Source organism: Phalacrocorax carbo, chromosome 21 (genome assembly GCF_963921805.1).
Source record: "Phalacrocorax carbo chromosome 21, bPhaCar2.1, whole genome shotgun sequence".
Taxonomy (NCBI): Eukaryota; Metazoa; Chordata; class Aves; order Suliformes; family Phalacrocoracidae; genus Phalacrocorax; species Phalacrocorax carbo.
The window spans coordinates 6,248,991-6,266,251 of NC_087533.1; the positions used below are offsets into that span (position 1 = coordinate 6,248,991).

The 17,261-nt window shown below is 43.9% G+C and overlaps 1 protein-coding gene across 2 annotated transcripts in view; it reads right to left on the reverse strand.

Annotated features, from left to right (window-relative positions):
• Positions 1–17,009, reverse strand: part of POU2AF1 (POU class 2 homeobox associating factor 1) — a 45,179-nt gene extending 28,170 nt beyond the window's left edge. Inside the window, exons 1-12 of one of the 2 annotated variants that reach the window (XM_064470955.1) lie at positions 16,841–17,009; positions 16,568–16,695; positions 15,803–15,845; positions 15,441–15,712; positions 13,743–14,014; positions 10,390–10,495; positions 9,637–9,783; positions 7,273–7,324; positions 6,695–6,861; positions 6,222–6,338; positions 2,371–2,535; positions 853–1,943 (exon numbers count right to left, since the gene is read on the reverse strand). In XM_064470955.1, coding sequence (XP_064327025.1) covers positions 1,872–1,943; positions 2,371–2,535; positions 6,222–6,338; positions 6,695–6,861; positions 7,273–7,324; positions 9,637–9,783; positions 10,390–10,495; positions 13,743–14,014; positions 15,441–15,712; positions 15,803–15,845; positions 16,568–16,695; positions 16,841–16,862 — 1,563 coding nt within the window. In that variant the 5' untranslated portion in view covers positions 16,863–17,009 and the 3' untranslated portion in view covers positions 853–1,871. Of the gene's footprint in view, positions 1–852; positions 1,944–2,370; positions 2,536–6,221; positions 6,339–6,694; positions 6,862–7,272; positions 7,325–9,636; positions 9,784–10,389; positions 10,496–11,725; positions 14,015–15,440; positions 15,713–15,802; positions 15,846–16,567; positions 16,696–16,840 lie in introns of those variants that run through there. The other variant, XM_009507358.2, reaches the window with a different exon arrangement.
• Between the last annotated feature and the right edge of the window lie 252 nt (positions 17,010–17,261).

Here is a 17,261-nt window from a genome sequence, read left to right on the forward strand (position 1 = left end):
TCTTCACTTGCTGCAAAAGGACTTTGTAATCTCATAGACATTTCCAGACGCAAAAAGCTTTTTTATATTTTCCCTAGTGCATCACATGCCACATACTTGTCACAGTTTTACAGTTTTGTTGCTAGAAAGTTCATATCCAAGAAATGGATATTTTATTGACCATTTTGTCTTGACTCACAGAACTAACTCACCAATGGAGTTATCACTCAATTTGGGGCTTGTTATAACATCCCTTCAAAGTAAGAAATCACATGCTTTTGCTGGCCTATACCCAGATACATGCAAATATATGCAAACACATGCAAATACATCTGGGTTTTTTCAGTGGAAGTTGGCGGGTTTGTAGATATGATGTAGTGAGAAGCAACAGCGAAACACCAGAGAGGACGGCTGACAAAGTCAAGAAGATCTCTGCATTTCTTAAGAGCTTCTATTGATGTCTGCCTAACAGTAGTTTAAACTGTCCAGGTCTGCAAAACTGACAAGTGCTTTAGAAAACCCCATCCCATTGAGTTAATCAGTGGGTGATCAAGGAAGTTCTGCACTGATATAAGACATCTGCCCTTCACCTTTTTGTTCAGTCCTGTTGGAAAAAATAACTGGTGCAACATTGAGAAATCAATTAACTATATTTCAAAATGATGTGTACTGAAGATGAGACACCCTCTGTGAAAGAGTTGTCAAAACATGGCTTTCACTCCCTTCAGGCATCTACCTTCAAATCCTATTGACCCAGCAGACTCACTGTTGTCAGTTGATTGCACAGCAATTCACAAATCATTTCACAGAAAGAATAAGAAGAATCTATTAAAATGCCCCCTTAGATAAGAATGGGAATAGGAGAGCACTTACCACATTGCACTCTGACCCTGCTGTGTACAGGCTCACACGGCTCAAAGGTTTTCTACCCTGTCCGTGCCTAAAAGCTGTTGAAGACCCAAAGGATCTGTCGTTAGCTCAGGTGAGGGTTCAGCTCCCCAGTCTGAGGTGCTTCCAGAGCTATTCTTTGCCATCAGAGCTGGAGACTTGGATTGGATCAGATGTCTCAAAGAGGAATCCCTTCACCGGGAAGCACTCAGAAGCCACAGGAACCTGCGCTGCTGAGAACCTGCCCCATATACTTGCTCTTATAAGCATCTCCTCTTTGTTGGGGTGGGGTGAGAGACTGTGGCAATGGACAGCTGCTTCAGCTTTCTTCCACAAAGTGCTAAGAAATGGGGTAGTAGCAGCTTGCAGGAACCCTCAACTTGGATCTTTTGAGTTCAGGTGTCCATTCTCTCAGGTGAAATACAGCTGTGGATGACTCCTCAGGCTAACTTGACCTCTTCCATCCAGTCTTTTCCCTCCCCTCAGGTTCCTGCATTCCCAGGCTAGCAGGAACAATGGAGGTAATTGCACATCACAAAGGCTTCAGCCTTTCAACCAGTACCTCTGTACAGGACGTAACAAGAGGCACAGTTCAAATATGTCCTAGAGCAGTAATACTCAAACTTTTGAAGACAAACTACCAGCTTGTGTTCTGTCATCACCATGAGTTTTGGTTGCCACCAAATCAAAGGCTGGCTGTACTTTGAACATTTGCTTATTTATGTAACAGCCATTTGCTTTGCTTGCCTCCTTACTTGCAAGCAAATTCTTGAGATTTATTAGTATTATTTGTTAACAAAATAAAGTTTTCAACCATTTGAAAGCTCATCTTCTGATATCTTACGTGCTACTTGTGGTCCACATGTTGAGAAACACTGCCATCCCACCCTGGTTAAACACTCCAGAAGCAGGGATGTGTTGGTTAACCATCCTCACAGTTTTTCTAAGAGGCCTTGTGCAATCAGCAAGCTGAAATTGAAGCCATTCCAGAAATCACAGGCAACCTAGGATCTGGCATTTCGGCGACAGGATATGAATGCAGATGCAACTTTCCCTTTCTTCAGCAAATGCCTAACCTGCCAAAAAATGTATAAGTTCATAATGTACCATCTGAAACTGTGCATGCAGACACCCCAATACATACATACACACTTATATACATGTGTATGTGTAACTAAATAGACATATAAACATACAATAGACTACAGTGAGCTCCAGGATCCTTTTCAAACCTGTAGGCATGAAACCTGGTCATCCCTTGAGATTTGCTGCCTTTATTAAAGAACTACACATTGACACCTCCCCAGATGTATTTGGAGTACCAGCTAATGCCTGTTTTGTGCTCCTCAATTACTGATTTAGTGAAGTGGGGAACCCCAAGCCTACACCGCTGCAAAGTCAGACCCATGCCCTATGACTTGTCCTCACTGTTCCCCTGGTAAGGACAGACAGCAGTGATGTGCACAGATGTGTTAAGAAGCAGCAGCAATGTGGATCCTGTACCTGATCCCCAGCTTTTCCAGAAGGAGCCATGTGGATTGGCTGATCGTTGTCTAAGTTTCGGATGCTCGGGTCTGCCCCGTGGTCAAGGAGCAACTGGACGATTTCTTTCTGGTTCTTGTCATGAGGCAATGCAGCTGCCATATGCAAAGCTGTGTTGCCATGTGCCTAATGCAGTGAAAGAAAAAGAAAAAGAAGGAGGAAAAAAAAAAGATAGAAACCTGATAAGCTGTGCCACCTACTCAAAATTGTCCTAGAACTGGAGACTTGTGAAACAAGAGCTGTAGAAGCCTCACATGATCACTTACTGGAAGGTCAGGGAGTATCCCTGCTCTGTTTCTCCAACATATGGCTGCTCATGTAGGAGACCTGTGGATTTACATTTTTCTCTCTGATGGAACACTACAGATTGGGGGGCTTTGATTCTTTAGGTACAGCTAACAAATAGCACTGTATCAGCAACATTCTTAATCGCTCTGCAACATTCTGCTAGATCGTACTCCTGTGTAATCAGAGACCTGGTAAGTTATTTGAAAAAGAGAAGGACAGAGGCCAAGTAACATGCATCTTTATCCAGGAGAAACAATAGGAACTATTTCACTGGGAAACATTTAAGTCAGTCTAAGGGACACAGACATTATGCTGTGTTACCCATCACACATGTGCATTACCCATCACAAGGATCAACAACAGCAGACCCATTTGTGCTCCACACATTTCCACTACTCCCTCTTACAACCACTTGCAAGTGCCAGAAAGTTGCAAAGAGCCCTTGACACAAGTGAAAGCCCGACCCAATAGCGTATTGGTTATACGCAAGGCTCAGACTCATCTCTTCAGTAGGAGGCATCTTTGACTGTGCGTGATCTCTCAGGTCACCAAAATCATGGCATTAAAAAGAGGTGCTTTGAAAGGTATCAAGCTGTCCCAGTGGTCCAGCTGAGCCAGAGGTCCAGCAGCCCCTGTCCTTCAGTGACTTTGTGTACCATGGACCAAACAGGGCTGAAGGTGGCTCGGTTCTGCAGCAGACAAAAATCATGCTGGGCTCCAAACCTTCTCCTGGTTCCTTCCCAGAGTGCTGAAGGTAATGCTTGGCTTTATTGTCATGGCACTGTCATTAGGCAGAGGCCTGAGGTCAAGGGCCTACTTAGCATATATTGACTCCAACTTTTTCAGTAACAGGATTTGCACAGAAACGATAGACAATATTTTTTTTTTATGAAGCCACGGGGGGGCGCAGGATGGATCATGCTGCAATTTGTCGCAGAAAAGCTCTGGTATCACCAGACCGTGTAGAAATCTGTGCCCCTGCCTAGTCAGGTATGACTGGTAACGGTTTTAAATGAGAAAAACGTAATAAGCAAATGCATAAGGAAAGGTATTTTTAGGCTGCAAGAAGTCTCATTTAGGCAGCTGTGTATTATTTCTCTCAGAAACAATCATATATCTGTCATAAACTTGGAATGGTTGGACACAAATTGCAACGTGTATTACTATTCCACTTGTTAAAAGGAATACATATGATTTTCGTGTCCTATTTACCACTGAGACATATGGGACACTGAAGCACAAAACAAGATATCAAAATCTTATTGTCAGACAAGGCATTTTTTACAAGCCCTGAACAAGCAGATCCTTGTCAATTTTATTATCCCATGGAGTCAAGGGACAGTTACTAGCCTTTTATAGGACTTCTCGTTAAAATGGAAACATCTGTACTTGTTTGCTGCATCTTTGTGGCAGGAGCACTTGATAGCTTCGAAATCCAGGCATGAGGCTGACAAAACACAGCAATCTGACAATGCCTGATCTTGAAGCCTCCCATTGACTTTAATAGGGCTTATGTGAGACAATGGTCCAGATCACCAATATGTGGGCTCTTGGAATCCTTCAGGTGAAAAATACCCAAAGGGCCTCAATGCTTTTCTCATTGTGAAATCCACAAGGAAATGGATTTGGAACAAGACTACCACAGCAAGCAGTGGGTGAACCAGGGAAGGCAAAACATGAACTCTAGCATCCCTGTTTTCTTGTCTTCATACTTGGAAGAGCTAAAAAGCCAGGATGGCTATCAGACAACCTTTCCATCATATTTCTCACTGTCCCAGACAACTCACCAACAAGACTGAAGACTCCAAGTGATCCTATCACAGTAGGAAACTCTCACAGGATTGTGATCAAGAGACAACAGCAGACTCCTATGGACAAGCTAGCACCTGCCTAATGGATCTTAAAAGATACAGAAAGAATGCAGTGAAAAGGCAGCAAAAGACCCTTCACTGTGCAGAAAGACAGAAACTTAGTGTTATTACCCACATCGACAAAGCAAAACATGCTTCCTCCAGTCCAACAGAAATCTGTAGGGGAAAAAAAAACTCTGAAGCTGCCCAGTATCTTCTTCCCAAGTGAGCAACTGATTTGATAGAAAACATTCAATTCCTTTCTGATGGACTCAAATACGTGGATGTTCTGGGGAGTACAAGCAAGGCTGAGAGACTGAAAACGTTGAAATAAAAAGCTAAATGCACTGACCCTCTCAAAACAGGGAGCCCTAGCCTTGACCTCCCTTCCCTCTGTCCTTTCCTGCTCAAGGGTACCCTTCTGCAGAAGCACCCAGAATCACCGACTTAGTTCTGCTGAGAGGGGGCAGCTAGTCAAGAGCCAAAGCTCTGGCTGATGGTGCAGAGTGATGTCTCACCTAAGGCACAGGAATGTAAGGATTTTTGTTTAGGAGGATGGGTGAAGCTGATACATCTGCAAGATAGTATCACTGCTTGGTATCTGCTCAGAGGTGAAGTATGGGGCAGCAAGGGGATGGATGACACAACAGCAGCTCTGTAAAGATTTCTAGCTTGCTTTATACAACCTAGGAATGGCTGTGCCTCCAGAAACCCTGCGCTGTTACCAAAACTTCAGCCAGTAAGCAGGATTTTATACAGTGCCTAAAGCAGGATCTCAAGCCCCCAGAGTCAAAGGTGGTCTACTTGCCACAGTGCTGGGGCTCCTGCATGCTCAGCAAGGATGCTGCCTTGTTTCAAAGAGCTGCTTTCCCCATGCTTCACCTGCTTGGCAACGTCAGCCACTGCTTCACTGCTTGTAGCACATGCATGTCTTTTGTTATTGTTCATGGCACCTGTTAGGGCTTGGTAAGCCCTGTGAATATTTTGGTTCTCCTGGTTCAAACTTGCAGGCAGCCATCACAATAACCAGCTTGTGCCCAGGCACAGAGCCAGAAGACCTGAAAATAATATTTAAGGCAGAAAGAGTCACCACGTCCCTTGACTGAAATAGGAACTTTGTCCTTCCTATGGATGGCATGTTTGACAGGAGAGATTACTTGATATATATATATGGCCGCCCTAAACTGCTGTCTTTCAGCATTACGTTGCTGCCAATAGTGAACTATTGCATCATTGCAGATCTATTTTCTCAGCCTTCAGCTTAATGTAATAAAGCTCATGGTCCTCCTCAAGTAACAACTTCCCATGTTCTTCCTCTTTCCTGGTTATCTTGGTCTCTCATTCTGTCAGCTTCCGCCTTCTGGAAGAGGGGCCTGAGTTTCAGGACACAACTCAGAGTTCAGGCCAGACACTGCTTTCCAGGCAAAGCGTCTATTTACTGGAAAATGCAGTTTTAGCTTAAAAAAAAGGTCAGATTCACAAACTGTTGCTCTTTCCCTCCAGAATAAAACATGTGTGTGAAGAGAATAAATGGTTTGTGCAGGACCCCACAGATCGCCTAATGCCTTCATCTGCATGCAGTCTCCCACTGCAGCACAGCTCTCACACTGCTCTCAGCATTTCCTTTGTCTGTGGATGTGCACACAAATCCTGGGCATGCATGGCCTGACTCACCTTATTGTTGACAAAGTCCCTGGACTTGAAAGCATTCAGCTCCAAGAAGTATCTAAGCAGGGAGATGTTTCCATCCTGGACTGTATAATGAAGAACTGTCTTGTTGCTTTTCACATCCTATTTAAAAACAGAACCAAACAAAATAAGAAATGTTCTGCAGAACAACCTGAAGATACTGTATAAACCCATCAGAGAAAAGTCCAGGCCAGCTCTGCAGCTAATGTAGAGCACCTCCTTCCCTGCAGCGGCCCTCTTACTGTCCAGTGTTTGCTTCAGGGTGAAAGAAAGTAACTCCAAACAGCAGCAACTAACTCTGCAACCAGTCACTTAAAAGGCGAACAGGCTTGGTCCTTCTGTCAGCGGTTCATTCTTTCTGCAATTCTATAGTTTGAGCATAGCACAAGCATCAGGCAGGACAGGGGACAGTTCCTATCCAGACAAACAGCCTACGGATAACAGAGCTGATCCCTTACCCGGCTGTAGATGGAGGCTCCTGTCTGCACCAGGAGATGGATACAGGACTCCAGCTCTTCACTCTGGTGCTGAAGGTCTTTCTGCTGCTCATCCATCAATGTCTGGCAACCCTGCTCCCGGAGCAGGGCATTGTGGGCCAGGACAGCACAGTGGAGCGGGGTATGGCCTGGAAAACCAAGTACGGAAGGAAGAAAACAACAGTCCATACAAAGACACTGATGTACAGAGAGGAAGCAAGGGCTGGCAGGGAGAGCGTATGCATCTCTGCACATGTGTTGTTAAGACACAAGCTCTTCTCTGGTTTCAGAGGTACCATTTTGGCTGTAGAGACACTTTATGGGGCACGCCAGCATGCGCTCAGTTCCAATGGTGCATTGAATCACCATTGAATCATCAGCACCATTGAATTCCGTGGCATTTGAGTGCACAGCAACAACTCTCCCCAGGGCGTTTTCCGGGGCCACTCTGGCCTCCTAGCACACCACCAAATACCAATAAGCATCAGTCAATGAGATAGTCAATACAGTTTTCCATTTTTTTTAATACCACTATAAAATATTTGTACAAAGGGTTTTACCTTCAAAATCCTTCATTTCTAAATCAAGAGGGAAACCTAGTGACAGTATAACCTATAGAAGCAACAGAGAAAAGGAAAATTTTAGTTCAGCAGGATACTGTCTAATCCAAAAATCAGTCAAAACTAACAAAATTTAAAAACAAGCAAAGAAACTACCAGATAATTATCATTTAACTACAAAGGAGCCCTTATTTGACACTCGATTTCAGTGCTGTGAATCTATTTCCTAACAGGGACATTCACAGTTACACATGATGATCATGTTCCCTAGTTTCCTAAACCCCACCAAAGTACAGTATCCTATTAGATTCTCAGTTCAGAACACTAAAATTACATCACTGCCCCCAGTTTAAGAGTGCTAGCCTCCTTACTTTCACCCTGGATTAAGCAAAGACATAAATAACACAATTTCATATTTATTCTGAGTTATTCTTGGCAAGGATAAATGAAAATCTCTCCTTGACATGCACAGCCAAACTTTATTACCTAAAAGTTTGCTGACACTAGAAATTCTTAGACTGGATTTATTTATTTTTTCTTTTTGATGTGCAGCAGTGTGACAGTTAAAACCACGACTTGTTGCAATGGCTGCAACAATGAGGATGCAGAGCCTACAAATGGCATGAAATAGTGGTCTGGAGATGAGCATTTCTTGGATTTAGCAAAGAGTAAAAATTTGAAATCTCTTTAACTTAAGAAAATGATAGATTTGATGTGATGCAGCCAAGTAGCTCCTTGTCTCTATTATTACAGATAATGCATTTTTTTCTCTTGATTGAATAAAGCACATTGTTCACATTACAGCACCTTGGCTGAGAAATTTTGCAGTGCAGTGACTCATCCAGAACCTTGTCAAGTTAGACAAGGTGCAGGACAAAATCCTTCTGCTGAAACATTATCCAGAACAGTTAGGGCTTGTGTTCCCTTTTCATAACAATAATAAAATATATACAGATCATATATTGACAAGTAGCTCTGAGCTGCCAGATGATTAGAGATTAGATGCTTAATCCATTAGAAAAACAACTAAACCAAACAAATAAACAAACCAGCTGTAAAGCATTCATGGCTTTGACCACACCAAGAAGCAAGCCTGCATGCATTTTCCCTTTTTATGTCAAGGAGAAAAAAAATAAAACAAAACACAAACCACAAACCACCACAAGGCACTCTGGGAGGCTTTGTTGGAATCATCTGGATGTAAAACACCTTTCCCCACTAAACAAAACACCTGCTTTCCAAAGAACTTGCAATGTTACACATTAACTGCCTGTTCATGACCTAACCCAGGGCGTGTACGAGGCAGAGCTAATGAATACTGGAGATGGACTGCCAGCATGCCAGGTACTCCCTGCCACTTCCACTGACATATCCCTCATCTTCAGAGGACCCTGTGCCCTGCCCTTAGTTAAACTTATCAGCAGCCATCCTGCTGCAATGAAATGCTGCTTTGAAGCTGCCTTTAATCAGTCCTGATACAAATCAAAGAAGGCACATTTTATTAATTCCATTTTATGACCAGTAGCTAAGCATTTAAGACACATTCCACAATGCTTATCTTTGCTATGTAATCCCTTCCAAAAATTCCCACAGTGCCTTTTCTAATGTGCTAATTTGCTCTTCAGGGCTTTTAGAGTCTCGCTGGCACACAGCTTAGATGTAGACCCTGTCTACAAGAAAGATCTGTGAAGCAATAGGGAAGCAAATATCTGGTTATATAAATCATGAAAGCTCTAATAGATTCTGGCCATACAGGAGCGTCTAGTTTCTCTCATGCCCTGGAAAATCTGGATGGATCCTGGTTTTGCATAATACCTGGAAAATATGTCTCATTTTGAAGGCTGTGCCTGTGCTGGCTCTGTCTTGCAGGGTCGCATCTGCTCTCTCTTCAGCTGGCCTGAGTCTGAACACAATTCGTTGCTCCTCTCTGGATGGCACTGACATCAGGGAGGGGGTTCCACACTGGTTTTATCGCTCCCTCTCTCCTCACACCCCACAGCTGCCTGCAGCCTCAGGGGAATCCCCTCCAACGCAGACATCAGTACAAGACTGGGGGCTCAAGCCAGAGCAAGCCCACTCTGACTGGCTTGCCATCAGCAGATTTAGAGCTATGATCTGTGGAAAGAATTTCTTTTCCCCCACAGATACGCTAAAGCTGTTTCCTCTGTAACAGGAGGCTGATGTTAGCTGCAAATATAGTCCTTGGGAAGTTGATTCCTAACCACAATGGAAAAGACGACTTTGGTCAGTCTTCTATGCTTACTGACATCTCGCCTTCTGAGGCAGTTATTTAAAGACACCAATATTGAGACTTTATTGTAGGTTTATATTGCTAGCAATTAAAACCATAAAAGCTTTTCCTACCTGAAGAACTTGGGCATACCCATATGTTGCAGCAAGGTGTAAAGCTGACTGCCCTTTGTTGTCCACAGCATTGACATCTGCTCCTGTCAGGATCAAATCATAGACAATAGCTGGCTGCCTGGCAGTGACGGCCACCAGCAGAGGAGTCTGAAAATAGCAGCACAGCAGATAAAATGTGAGAGTCTAGAAGCAGATGTTACTATAAGACAAAGAACAGGGGAAGGCAGTTTGGTATCTAGAATCCCAACAATTGTAGTACATAAACCAAAGACAGCTCACAGGCAGATTTTGAATCCCACATATTAGGGCCCATGGTATCATGAAATGGGCGGCATTTCACGGCTCCTGCTGAACCCCCTTTAGTATTCTTCATCCCTTATTTGGATGATAACTAACTCCAGCATTTTTGAAACACTGTTTATGTCAGGTGCAGCACTCCTATCATAAATCTGTTGTTGATAAAGCCTCCAGACTCAGACACTACTACCAGTATACATATACTTTCATGGACCAGTGTTGTCTTAGATCATTCTACGAACCATGGGCTGAAAAGAGAAAAAGTTCATTCTCATCCCATCTAATATTAGGATCCTGCCAGAGGCACCTAATCAAGGTATATCAATGCCCAAGGTTTCCTTTGCAACCAACAGAGAGGCAGAGCTGGATTTTTCAGTACATCCATTGCTCTCGGTCATGAAAAGCCCATGCCCATCCCAAACACCACTGTTTGCAGGAGAAAGTGGTCCATATTACCTTTCCTCTGTGTTCCTTGGCATCAAGTCTTCGCAGCAGTTTCATGCGCTCTGCAGCTGCCAATGTATACGCCCTCATACCTTTAGCTGCATAAATATGTAGAATTCTAAGACAGTAAATAAAGACACCGATCACTGCTTGGCCATGAACCACCCTGGAAGCAAACAGTTTTACAGGGTAGCATAGCCACTTTGGGGGTTTTATACCCAGTGTTCCACAAAACCATGCCATAAGCCCCAAAGGGCTTGACCTTGAAAGCATCCACTCCCGTGGGAAGGGCCTCCTACTTCAAAATAACTGCAGCTTTCAAGAGCCCTCAGCACTCCTGAGATTTGCCATGCTGTCTCCTTTCCACTTCAGCACTTTCTTTCAGGTGAGGTTCGCCCTTGTGCTGGGAGGCATCTAAGTCCTCCACAAAGCCTAGGGCTGGGGCCCAGTGTACCATATCATATTTATGTGTCACTTGTTGGGGTGATATGACCTTGTATGCACTGGTGATATCTCACCCTCTGGGGTGACAAACAGCCACTTCTAAATGGTGTGTTTGTAAACAGACTGTTAGGCTTTACTTCTTTACCAAAACTACTGGTAAGAGGGACCGTGTCCTTATCTTGTGCATAAGACAAAGATTTGTCACAACCCATAGCAGTTATGGGCTTGCTGGTCACACGGCTCTTAGCAATGGAGAAAACAGTGCTTCACTTTGATTGCCTGGCTCTGTGGCTGGTGCTGGAGAAAATTACACAGAGCTGCTCACCACTTCCATTCCCCTAGATCCTATTTGCAAGGACACTCGGCATGCACAGCTAGGTCTGCAGTTTCCCTTTGCACAAGAGTAGACTATCCTACAAGCAGTCATACCACCCCCCGGGGTTTGTTTCTCTCCAGACAGCAACATTTGATACCTTTTAGTCAGAAGGTGGTAGGCAGTCCTTTCTTTCCTTGGGTAATTTTGTACCCCAGAGCCACACCTTGCAATTTCAGGAAGTAGAAATGCAACTTTATGGCTCGTCTGATTTTCAGTCAAGCTCAGCGTTAGCTGTGGCTGCACACCCACACATCCCCAGGGATGCCAATAGAGGATAATAGTGATTGAACTAACATCTGAACTGCAGGAGTGCTTCTGTGAGTTAGGACTGCTTGAGCAAACAGTGCCTCCAGGCCATATTTAGATTATGGAGTTCCTCCTTAATCTGCCTTAATGTGCAAAATTAGCAGAAAGTCTAACAGCTATTCTGTGGTTCTAGCCTGTACATATGTTATTGAACTAATTGCTATACCAGTGCTGTGTTACCCTTTTGGACAGGAAATAAAACACTCTAGGCATATGAAAGTTACTGTAGATCTTTATTGAAAAAGATTTTGTCTTTTTCTAACCAGAACAACCCAGAAAGAAATTCTGAAACAGTTCATCATTGTTTTCTATTTGCACACAGAATTTACATACATTGGAGTGAAAGAAATTTAAAAGCAATCTTAGCAACCACAGGCTTGATTCACAACTGCATTATCCCAGTTTTACCTATTGAATGTCTTTGAACTTATAAAACTGGAGTAAGCAGTGGTGAACTAAGCTCTTTCTAATTAATTTCTTTGCTGGGTTTTTCTGCAAATGTAAGCCACTAATTTCAATCCACCTGAGCTACTGCTATTTTCAAACAACTTTATGATCACTTACATGATCTATTGCTTATTTCTTCCAGATTTGTCAATATTAAATAACAAAATATGCTTTGAAAGTCGTCCAGACTTTCAGCCTGAGCTTGCAAACCTCACTCAGGCGTAAACTGTAAGGTCACTTGAAAGGCCTGGGTGGCAACTGGAGTGCTGGACACCAGGTAATAAGCAGTGCAATAAATTACTTTGCAGTTAGTCTTGCAAATATTAAAATCACCTAAGGATGCTGGGCTTTAGGAAGCAGAAAAACCCAGAGAAATTGTGTTCACCAGCCAAGAGTCCCTTGTTTATTAAGAAAGCAATAAACAGAGCTAGAAGGGGATATATCTCCTGCAAATATATTTGCCTGTGGCATGGCACTCCTGAACATCAACAATAATATTTACAGTTGCATCAGAGGAAAAAGTAAAGCTACTCATTCTCCAGGAAAGAAAATCAAAAAGCTATAAAGAAAATGTGTGCACCTGTGGGCCTGGGAGACTAGAGCACAGAGAAACTTTCCGTATCAGTAAGGCACAAGAGAGGTCATTAAGGTTCCCTAGCTCAGCATGACATCACCAACTTCACACTCAAATGCTACAGAACAAACAGAAGTATTGCTGGCTAATAGTAAAGCCGTGAATTCCTTGTTAAACTGAAGTCCAGGTTTTGGAAGACCCTGTCTTCTCAAAGATCTCCTGATTTAGGGCCATGTCTTGCAATCCTGACTCAGGCAAAACTCCCGGTGACTTCAGTGGGACCAGGATCTGTCCATTGGTAGAACATGCAGCATTACCAGCCAGCCAGAGAATCAGCCCCCCAGCGAAAAGGTGGGTAATTTAGAGTCCAAATACATTCTGCAGCTGAAAGACTATGACTCGAAACCACTGTCCCACACCTAAATGACTGTCTTCCAATGGCAGACAAGGCGAGACCTTCAAGTTACACCTTTGTGTGAACTCAACCTTTTTGTCTAGGCTACTTTGTGTTGCTCTGTAAATAGGGATGTCTGACTGCACTGACATTTAGTTCAGCTGTATCGACTTTTTCTCTTCAGACTAATGCACCTGCCTGCACCAGTAGAACAAAACTGCACTTTACATTTTCCTATTTTCCAAAGGAGGAGTTCAATTTAGGAAAGAAAAAGGTAAATTTAGTCCCCAAAAATGTTCTCTAGTGGCCTACGTCAGGTAGAGGTTCCTTCACTGGCAGGGTAAAGACACACACACGAAGCATTTACATTGAGCTCTGGAAAGCAGTCCTATTGAACTAGGTCTTGCCAATATTTAAAGACAGGCGTACCTTCAACAAATGCTACAGTTGGCCACAGCTACACTATAGTATGACAATTTGAGACCACACCCTGTATCTGAGGATGAAAGTCACCTTGTGCTGATGCTGTGCACAAGAACTATGCAGTATCAAAAGCCTGCCTGGGAGGTAGCAGGAACTGTAACAGCAGAGAAATCTTGTGCTGGGCCCCAGGACAAAGCAAGTTTCACACAACATACAAGTCATGGTGTGCTAGAGGTGGACACCCGAATTGCAAGTAAAGTTCCCACCCCACCCCCCAGCCTGCTTTTCCTCTGTACTCAAAACTCACTGTGGTGCCAAGGGGAGTATTGAGTAGGTGAGGGTCAGGCCCCAGATGTGCAACTTAAAGCCCTTCAACAGAGAGAGCATGGTTTAAAACATACGTATCATTGTCTTCATCTTCTAGAAGCAGCTTCTCAATAGGCAGTGTGCCGATGACTCGTCTGGCATCCTCCAGCTCCTGGGGGGCTGGTTCAGGAATGGAGATTGGCAAGGGCACAAACTGCGGCCCCGAAAGCGTGGAAGAAGCTGGCTGGTACTGCAAAGTGGAGGCTGGCAGTGCAGAGAGGGGCTGTGCCCATGGGAAGTATGTGAGGGGTGGCTGCTGATCCGTCACCTCGAGCTGAGGCACTACAGCGGGGGTGGTGCTTCGGGGCTGTTAAAATAGAAGAGAAATAAAAAAAAAACCAACATAAAACAATTGGCCAGGTGGGGCAGAGGGAGGACACATAACAACAGACTAAGGATGCTCAGTCTCACTTTTAACATCCCTTTTCCTGTCTCTCTGGGTAAAGCGTTATACTGTGTGTGACAGTTTTCCCACGCTGGCTCCCATGAGAGCAGTGGCTGTGGGTGTCTCAGGTGCTTGCTGCCAGTAGCTCACACTCGAGTCAAGTTCCCTCTAGCTTTCTGTTCCCACTCCCACCCTCACTGTAAGCCCTTGAGACAGTTACACTCTGCTGAAAACTGCCTCCTTTCTTGCAAGTTGAATGCAGGGGCACAGCTTTGCTGCCAAAAGGCTGAAGACAGCTCATTCTGGCCTATGTGACAGTCCATCCTGATCAGCCTCTGTCTGCCAAGGAAGAGCCACATTTGAAATCATAGCCCTTCCTTACCAGTGAGGGCCACAGGACACAGCCTTTGCTGATTCGGTGTGTCAGTTCCAGCAGCTGAACTGAAACATTAAAAGGAAAATAAGCTGCTTGACTTCAATCAAAACAGAATTCTCTGCCCTTTCTCTCTAAGAAAGAACAAATCATCTTGGGCCAGCCAAAGAGATTTTGTCCAGCCTGAAACCAAATATTCTGCTATATTTATGTGTTATTTTGGCCTTGCTCTTCCATCTTCAAATAGCAATTTTTGAGAAATATATTGCCAAGTCATTCTTCCTGCTTCACCTGGAGGATGAGTTTCCTGGAATGTAATTTACTTTTTTTTTTTAATTATTTATTTTATTTTTGGCATCAAATAGTGAAGAAACTCCTGGATACTGCTCATCTCGCTGGCAGGACTGTGTCCTAAGTACTTGTCCAGACAATAGCATTTATTGATTGTAATGTGCAGCCACTCAGTGAACTACTTTAATTCTGCTTCCTCAGGTATTCCAAATCCAAGCTGAAGAAGAGTTGGAAGTGATGACAACAGTAAATGTAGCATTCCCAATATTATTCTTGAGCTACAAACTATGTAAATGTAAATAACTGTTCATAGACTTGAACAAATTCAGGGCAATGGCAATCCTGCTGCCGACTCGATGAGAGATGACTCATTTCCCAGGACAACAGCAAAGGACAGTGTATGTGTTAATAACGTGGGAAGTCTGGAGGAGTGCAGAGAGCTGGGGAAGTGGCAGTGAAATATGCCTGATTTCAGTGCAATCACAACTTTTTGTCCTGATCAAACCATACTAATGTCTAGCACAGTGCAGACAGGGCCAGTGCAAAAACAACTATGTGGCATGGATGGAAAGACACACAACATTATAGTAATTAAATTATACTAATTACATCCAGCACTTGCTATGGCCATTGCTAGAAGGTGAGGAATTAGCTGTAATTTATATGTAGGTATTTTTGACTTACTGCAAAATTGGTGATCAGCGGTTGAGAAGTATAAGTCAGAACAGATGAAGGTCCAACCAGTGTGTAACTGGGACACATAGGCTGAACATACATATCTGCTGTGTATGGACAGCTGACTGCTTCGTGGGACACATAATCAGGGTAAGTGGTCCACTGAGTTAAAGGTTGTAACGATGTGGGAGAGGGCTGGGAGATCCAGCCAGAACACAGTGCTCCTTCATCTGTGACAGGCAATGCAGAGGCAGCAACATCCATATCAATGCAAGGCTGGCCTAAAAAACAGGAAAGGATTAAAGGCCAGTTCAGCATAGCCTTCCCTGCAGCAGGGCTCACAAACACTTAGAAAGTCAGGGAAACATTACCCATTGGTGAATAGGAAGGAAGTGGCTGATGGGGCAAAACAACCTAGAAGAGAGAAGAAAAGTATCCAGGGATTAAGACCATAAGCATTAAATTCAACCCCCTCTGAGAAGCACTAAGGGGTAAGAGCATATTAACTGTTATCTGATTATCAGCTACTACTTCAGTGTCAGTGCCTGAATGTTCCCACCTGCCTCTACAGGAGGGCCAGGAGAACTGAGCATGGCAGCCAGTACACACAACCCCAGCCTATTCATGGGCCAAGCCAAAGTCCACGTGTCCCTTCAGCTCAAGGTGGGGGGGAGGGGGCTTAAACAGTATTTGAACCTTCTGTTGCAGAGAGAATTCCGCTTTAGAGAGGAGCCAATCTGCTTCCTCCTGGGAGGACAGGTAGACGTAGGCTGAAACTAAGAAGCAGACAGCCAAGGATGGCTCTGGCTGATCCCCTTTTGTGCTCTTTAACAAGGTGCTTAACTTCCAAGCCACTTTCTGTTCCTAGGAATTAGATCCTGCCAAGTGCATAGCACTTTCACCCTTCCATTAAGTCAATGGTGATTGAGGGTGCTCCGCACCCTAAAGGCACTCCACCTAAAGTAAAGATATATTTAATAGTATCTCCAGGTAACATGAGGCTGCATTGCCTTCAAAATACTTCAGAGATGCAAACATTTCTCTCATTGCCAAAGTACTGCCAGCTTCTGCCAGAGCTGGTCAATCATTTAGCTACCAAGGAAGAATTTTCCATCTTTGTTTGTTTTTTCTCTTACCGTTGTACCTGCCGTTGCACTGGCATTTTGAACATTTCCCCGTTTCCTTTTCAATAGCTCTTTCACTGGCTCTTTGACACGGACACCTTGATAGGGGCGAGGCTGCGGCTGCTGTTCTGGAGCGGAAGCTGAGAAAAAAAAAATGCAGGTGACATTTATTTTCCTTTCCTGCCATTTGCACAGAGCCAAAAGTCCCCATGGCATCCTGCTTGTCTGCAGGCTATACTAGTCAACATGGCTGGAGTCCGGACTCATAAACAGTTTCTTCCTTACCTAATGATGTCTTTTTGCCCATACTTAATGTCAGATAGCATAGCCCTTCTCTCCACCTTTGCTGCTTGGATGCTGTGATCACACAGACGGATCATGAGGACAACCTAACCTGACATAAGTATGCTTGTAATTCCCTCCAGCTGTTAAATAGCTGCAGCAATACCAAGAAACTCAGCCCCCCCACCCCCTTTTTTTTGTTGTGTTTTGTTTTGCGAAAGAGCATTCATACATACTATACAGCACGAGAGCTTGTGCAAGCCTCACAGCCAGGATGGTCTGGAAGCCAGAGCTGGCAGATCTGCTGGTCTGCAGAAGCCATGTCCTTTCAGGCACAGGGTATAATGAACATTTTTTTGTCGAACAAACAGGCATATTGCTCTAGATATTTGTGAAAGCCAGAGAGGATGTAATACAAGGAAAA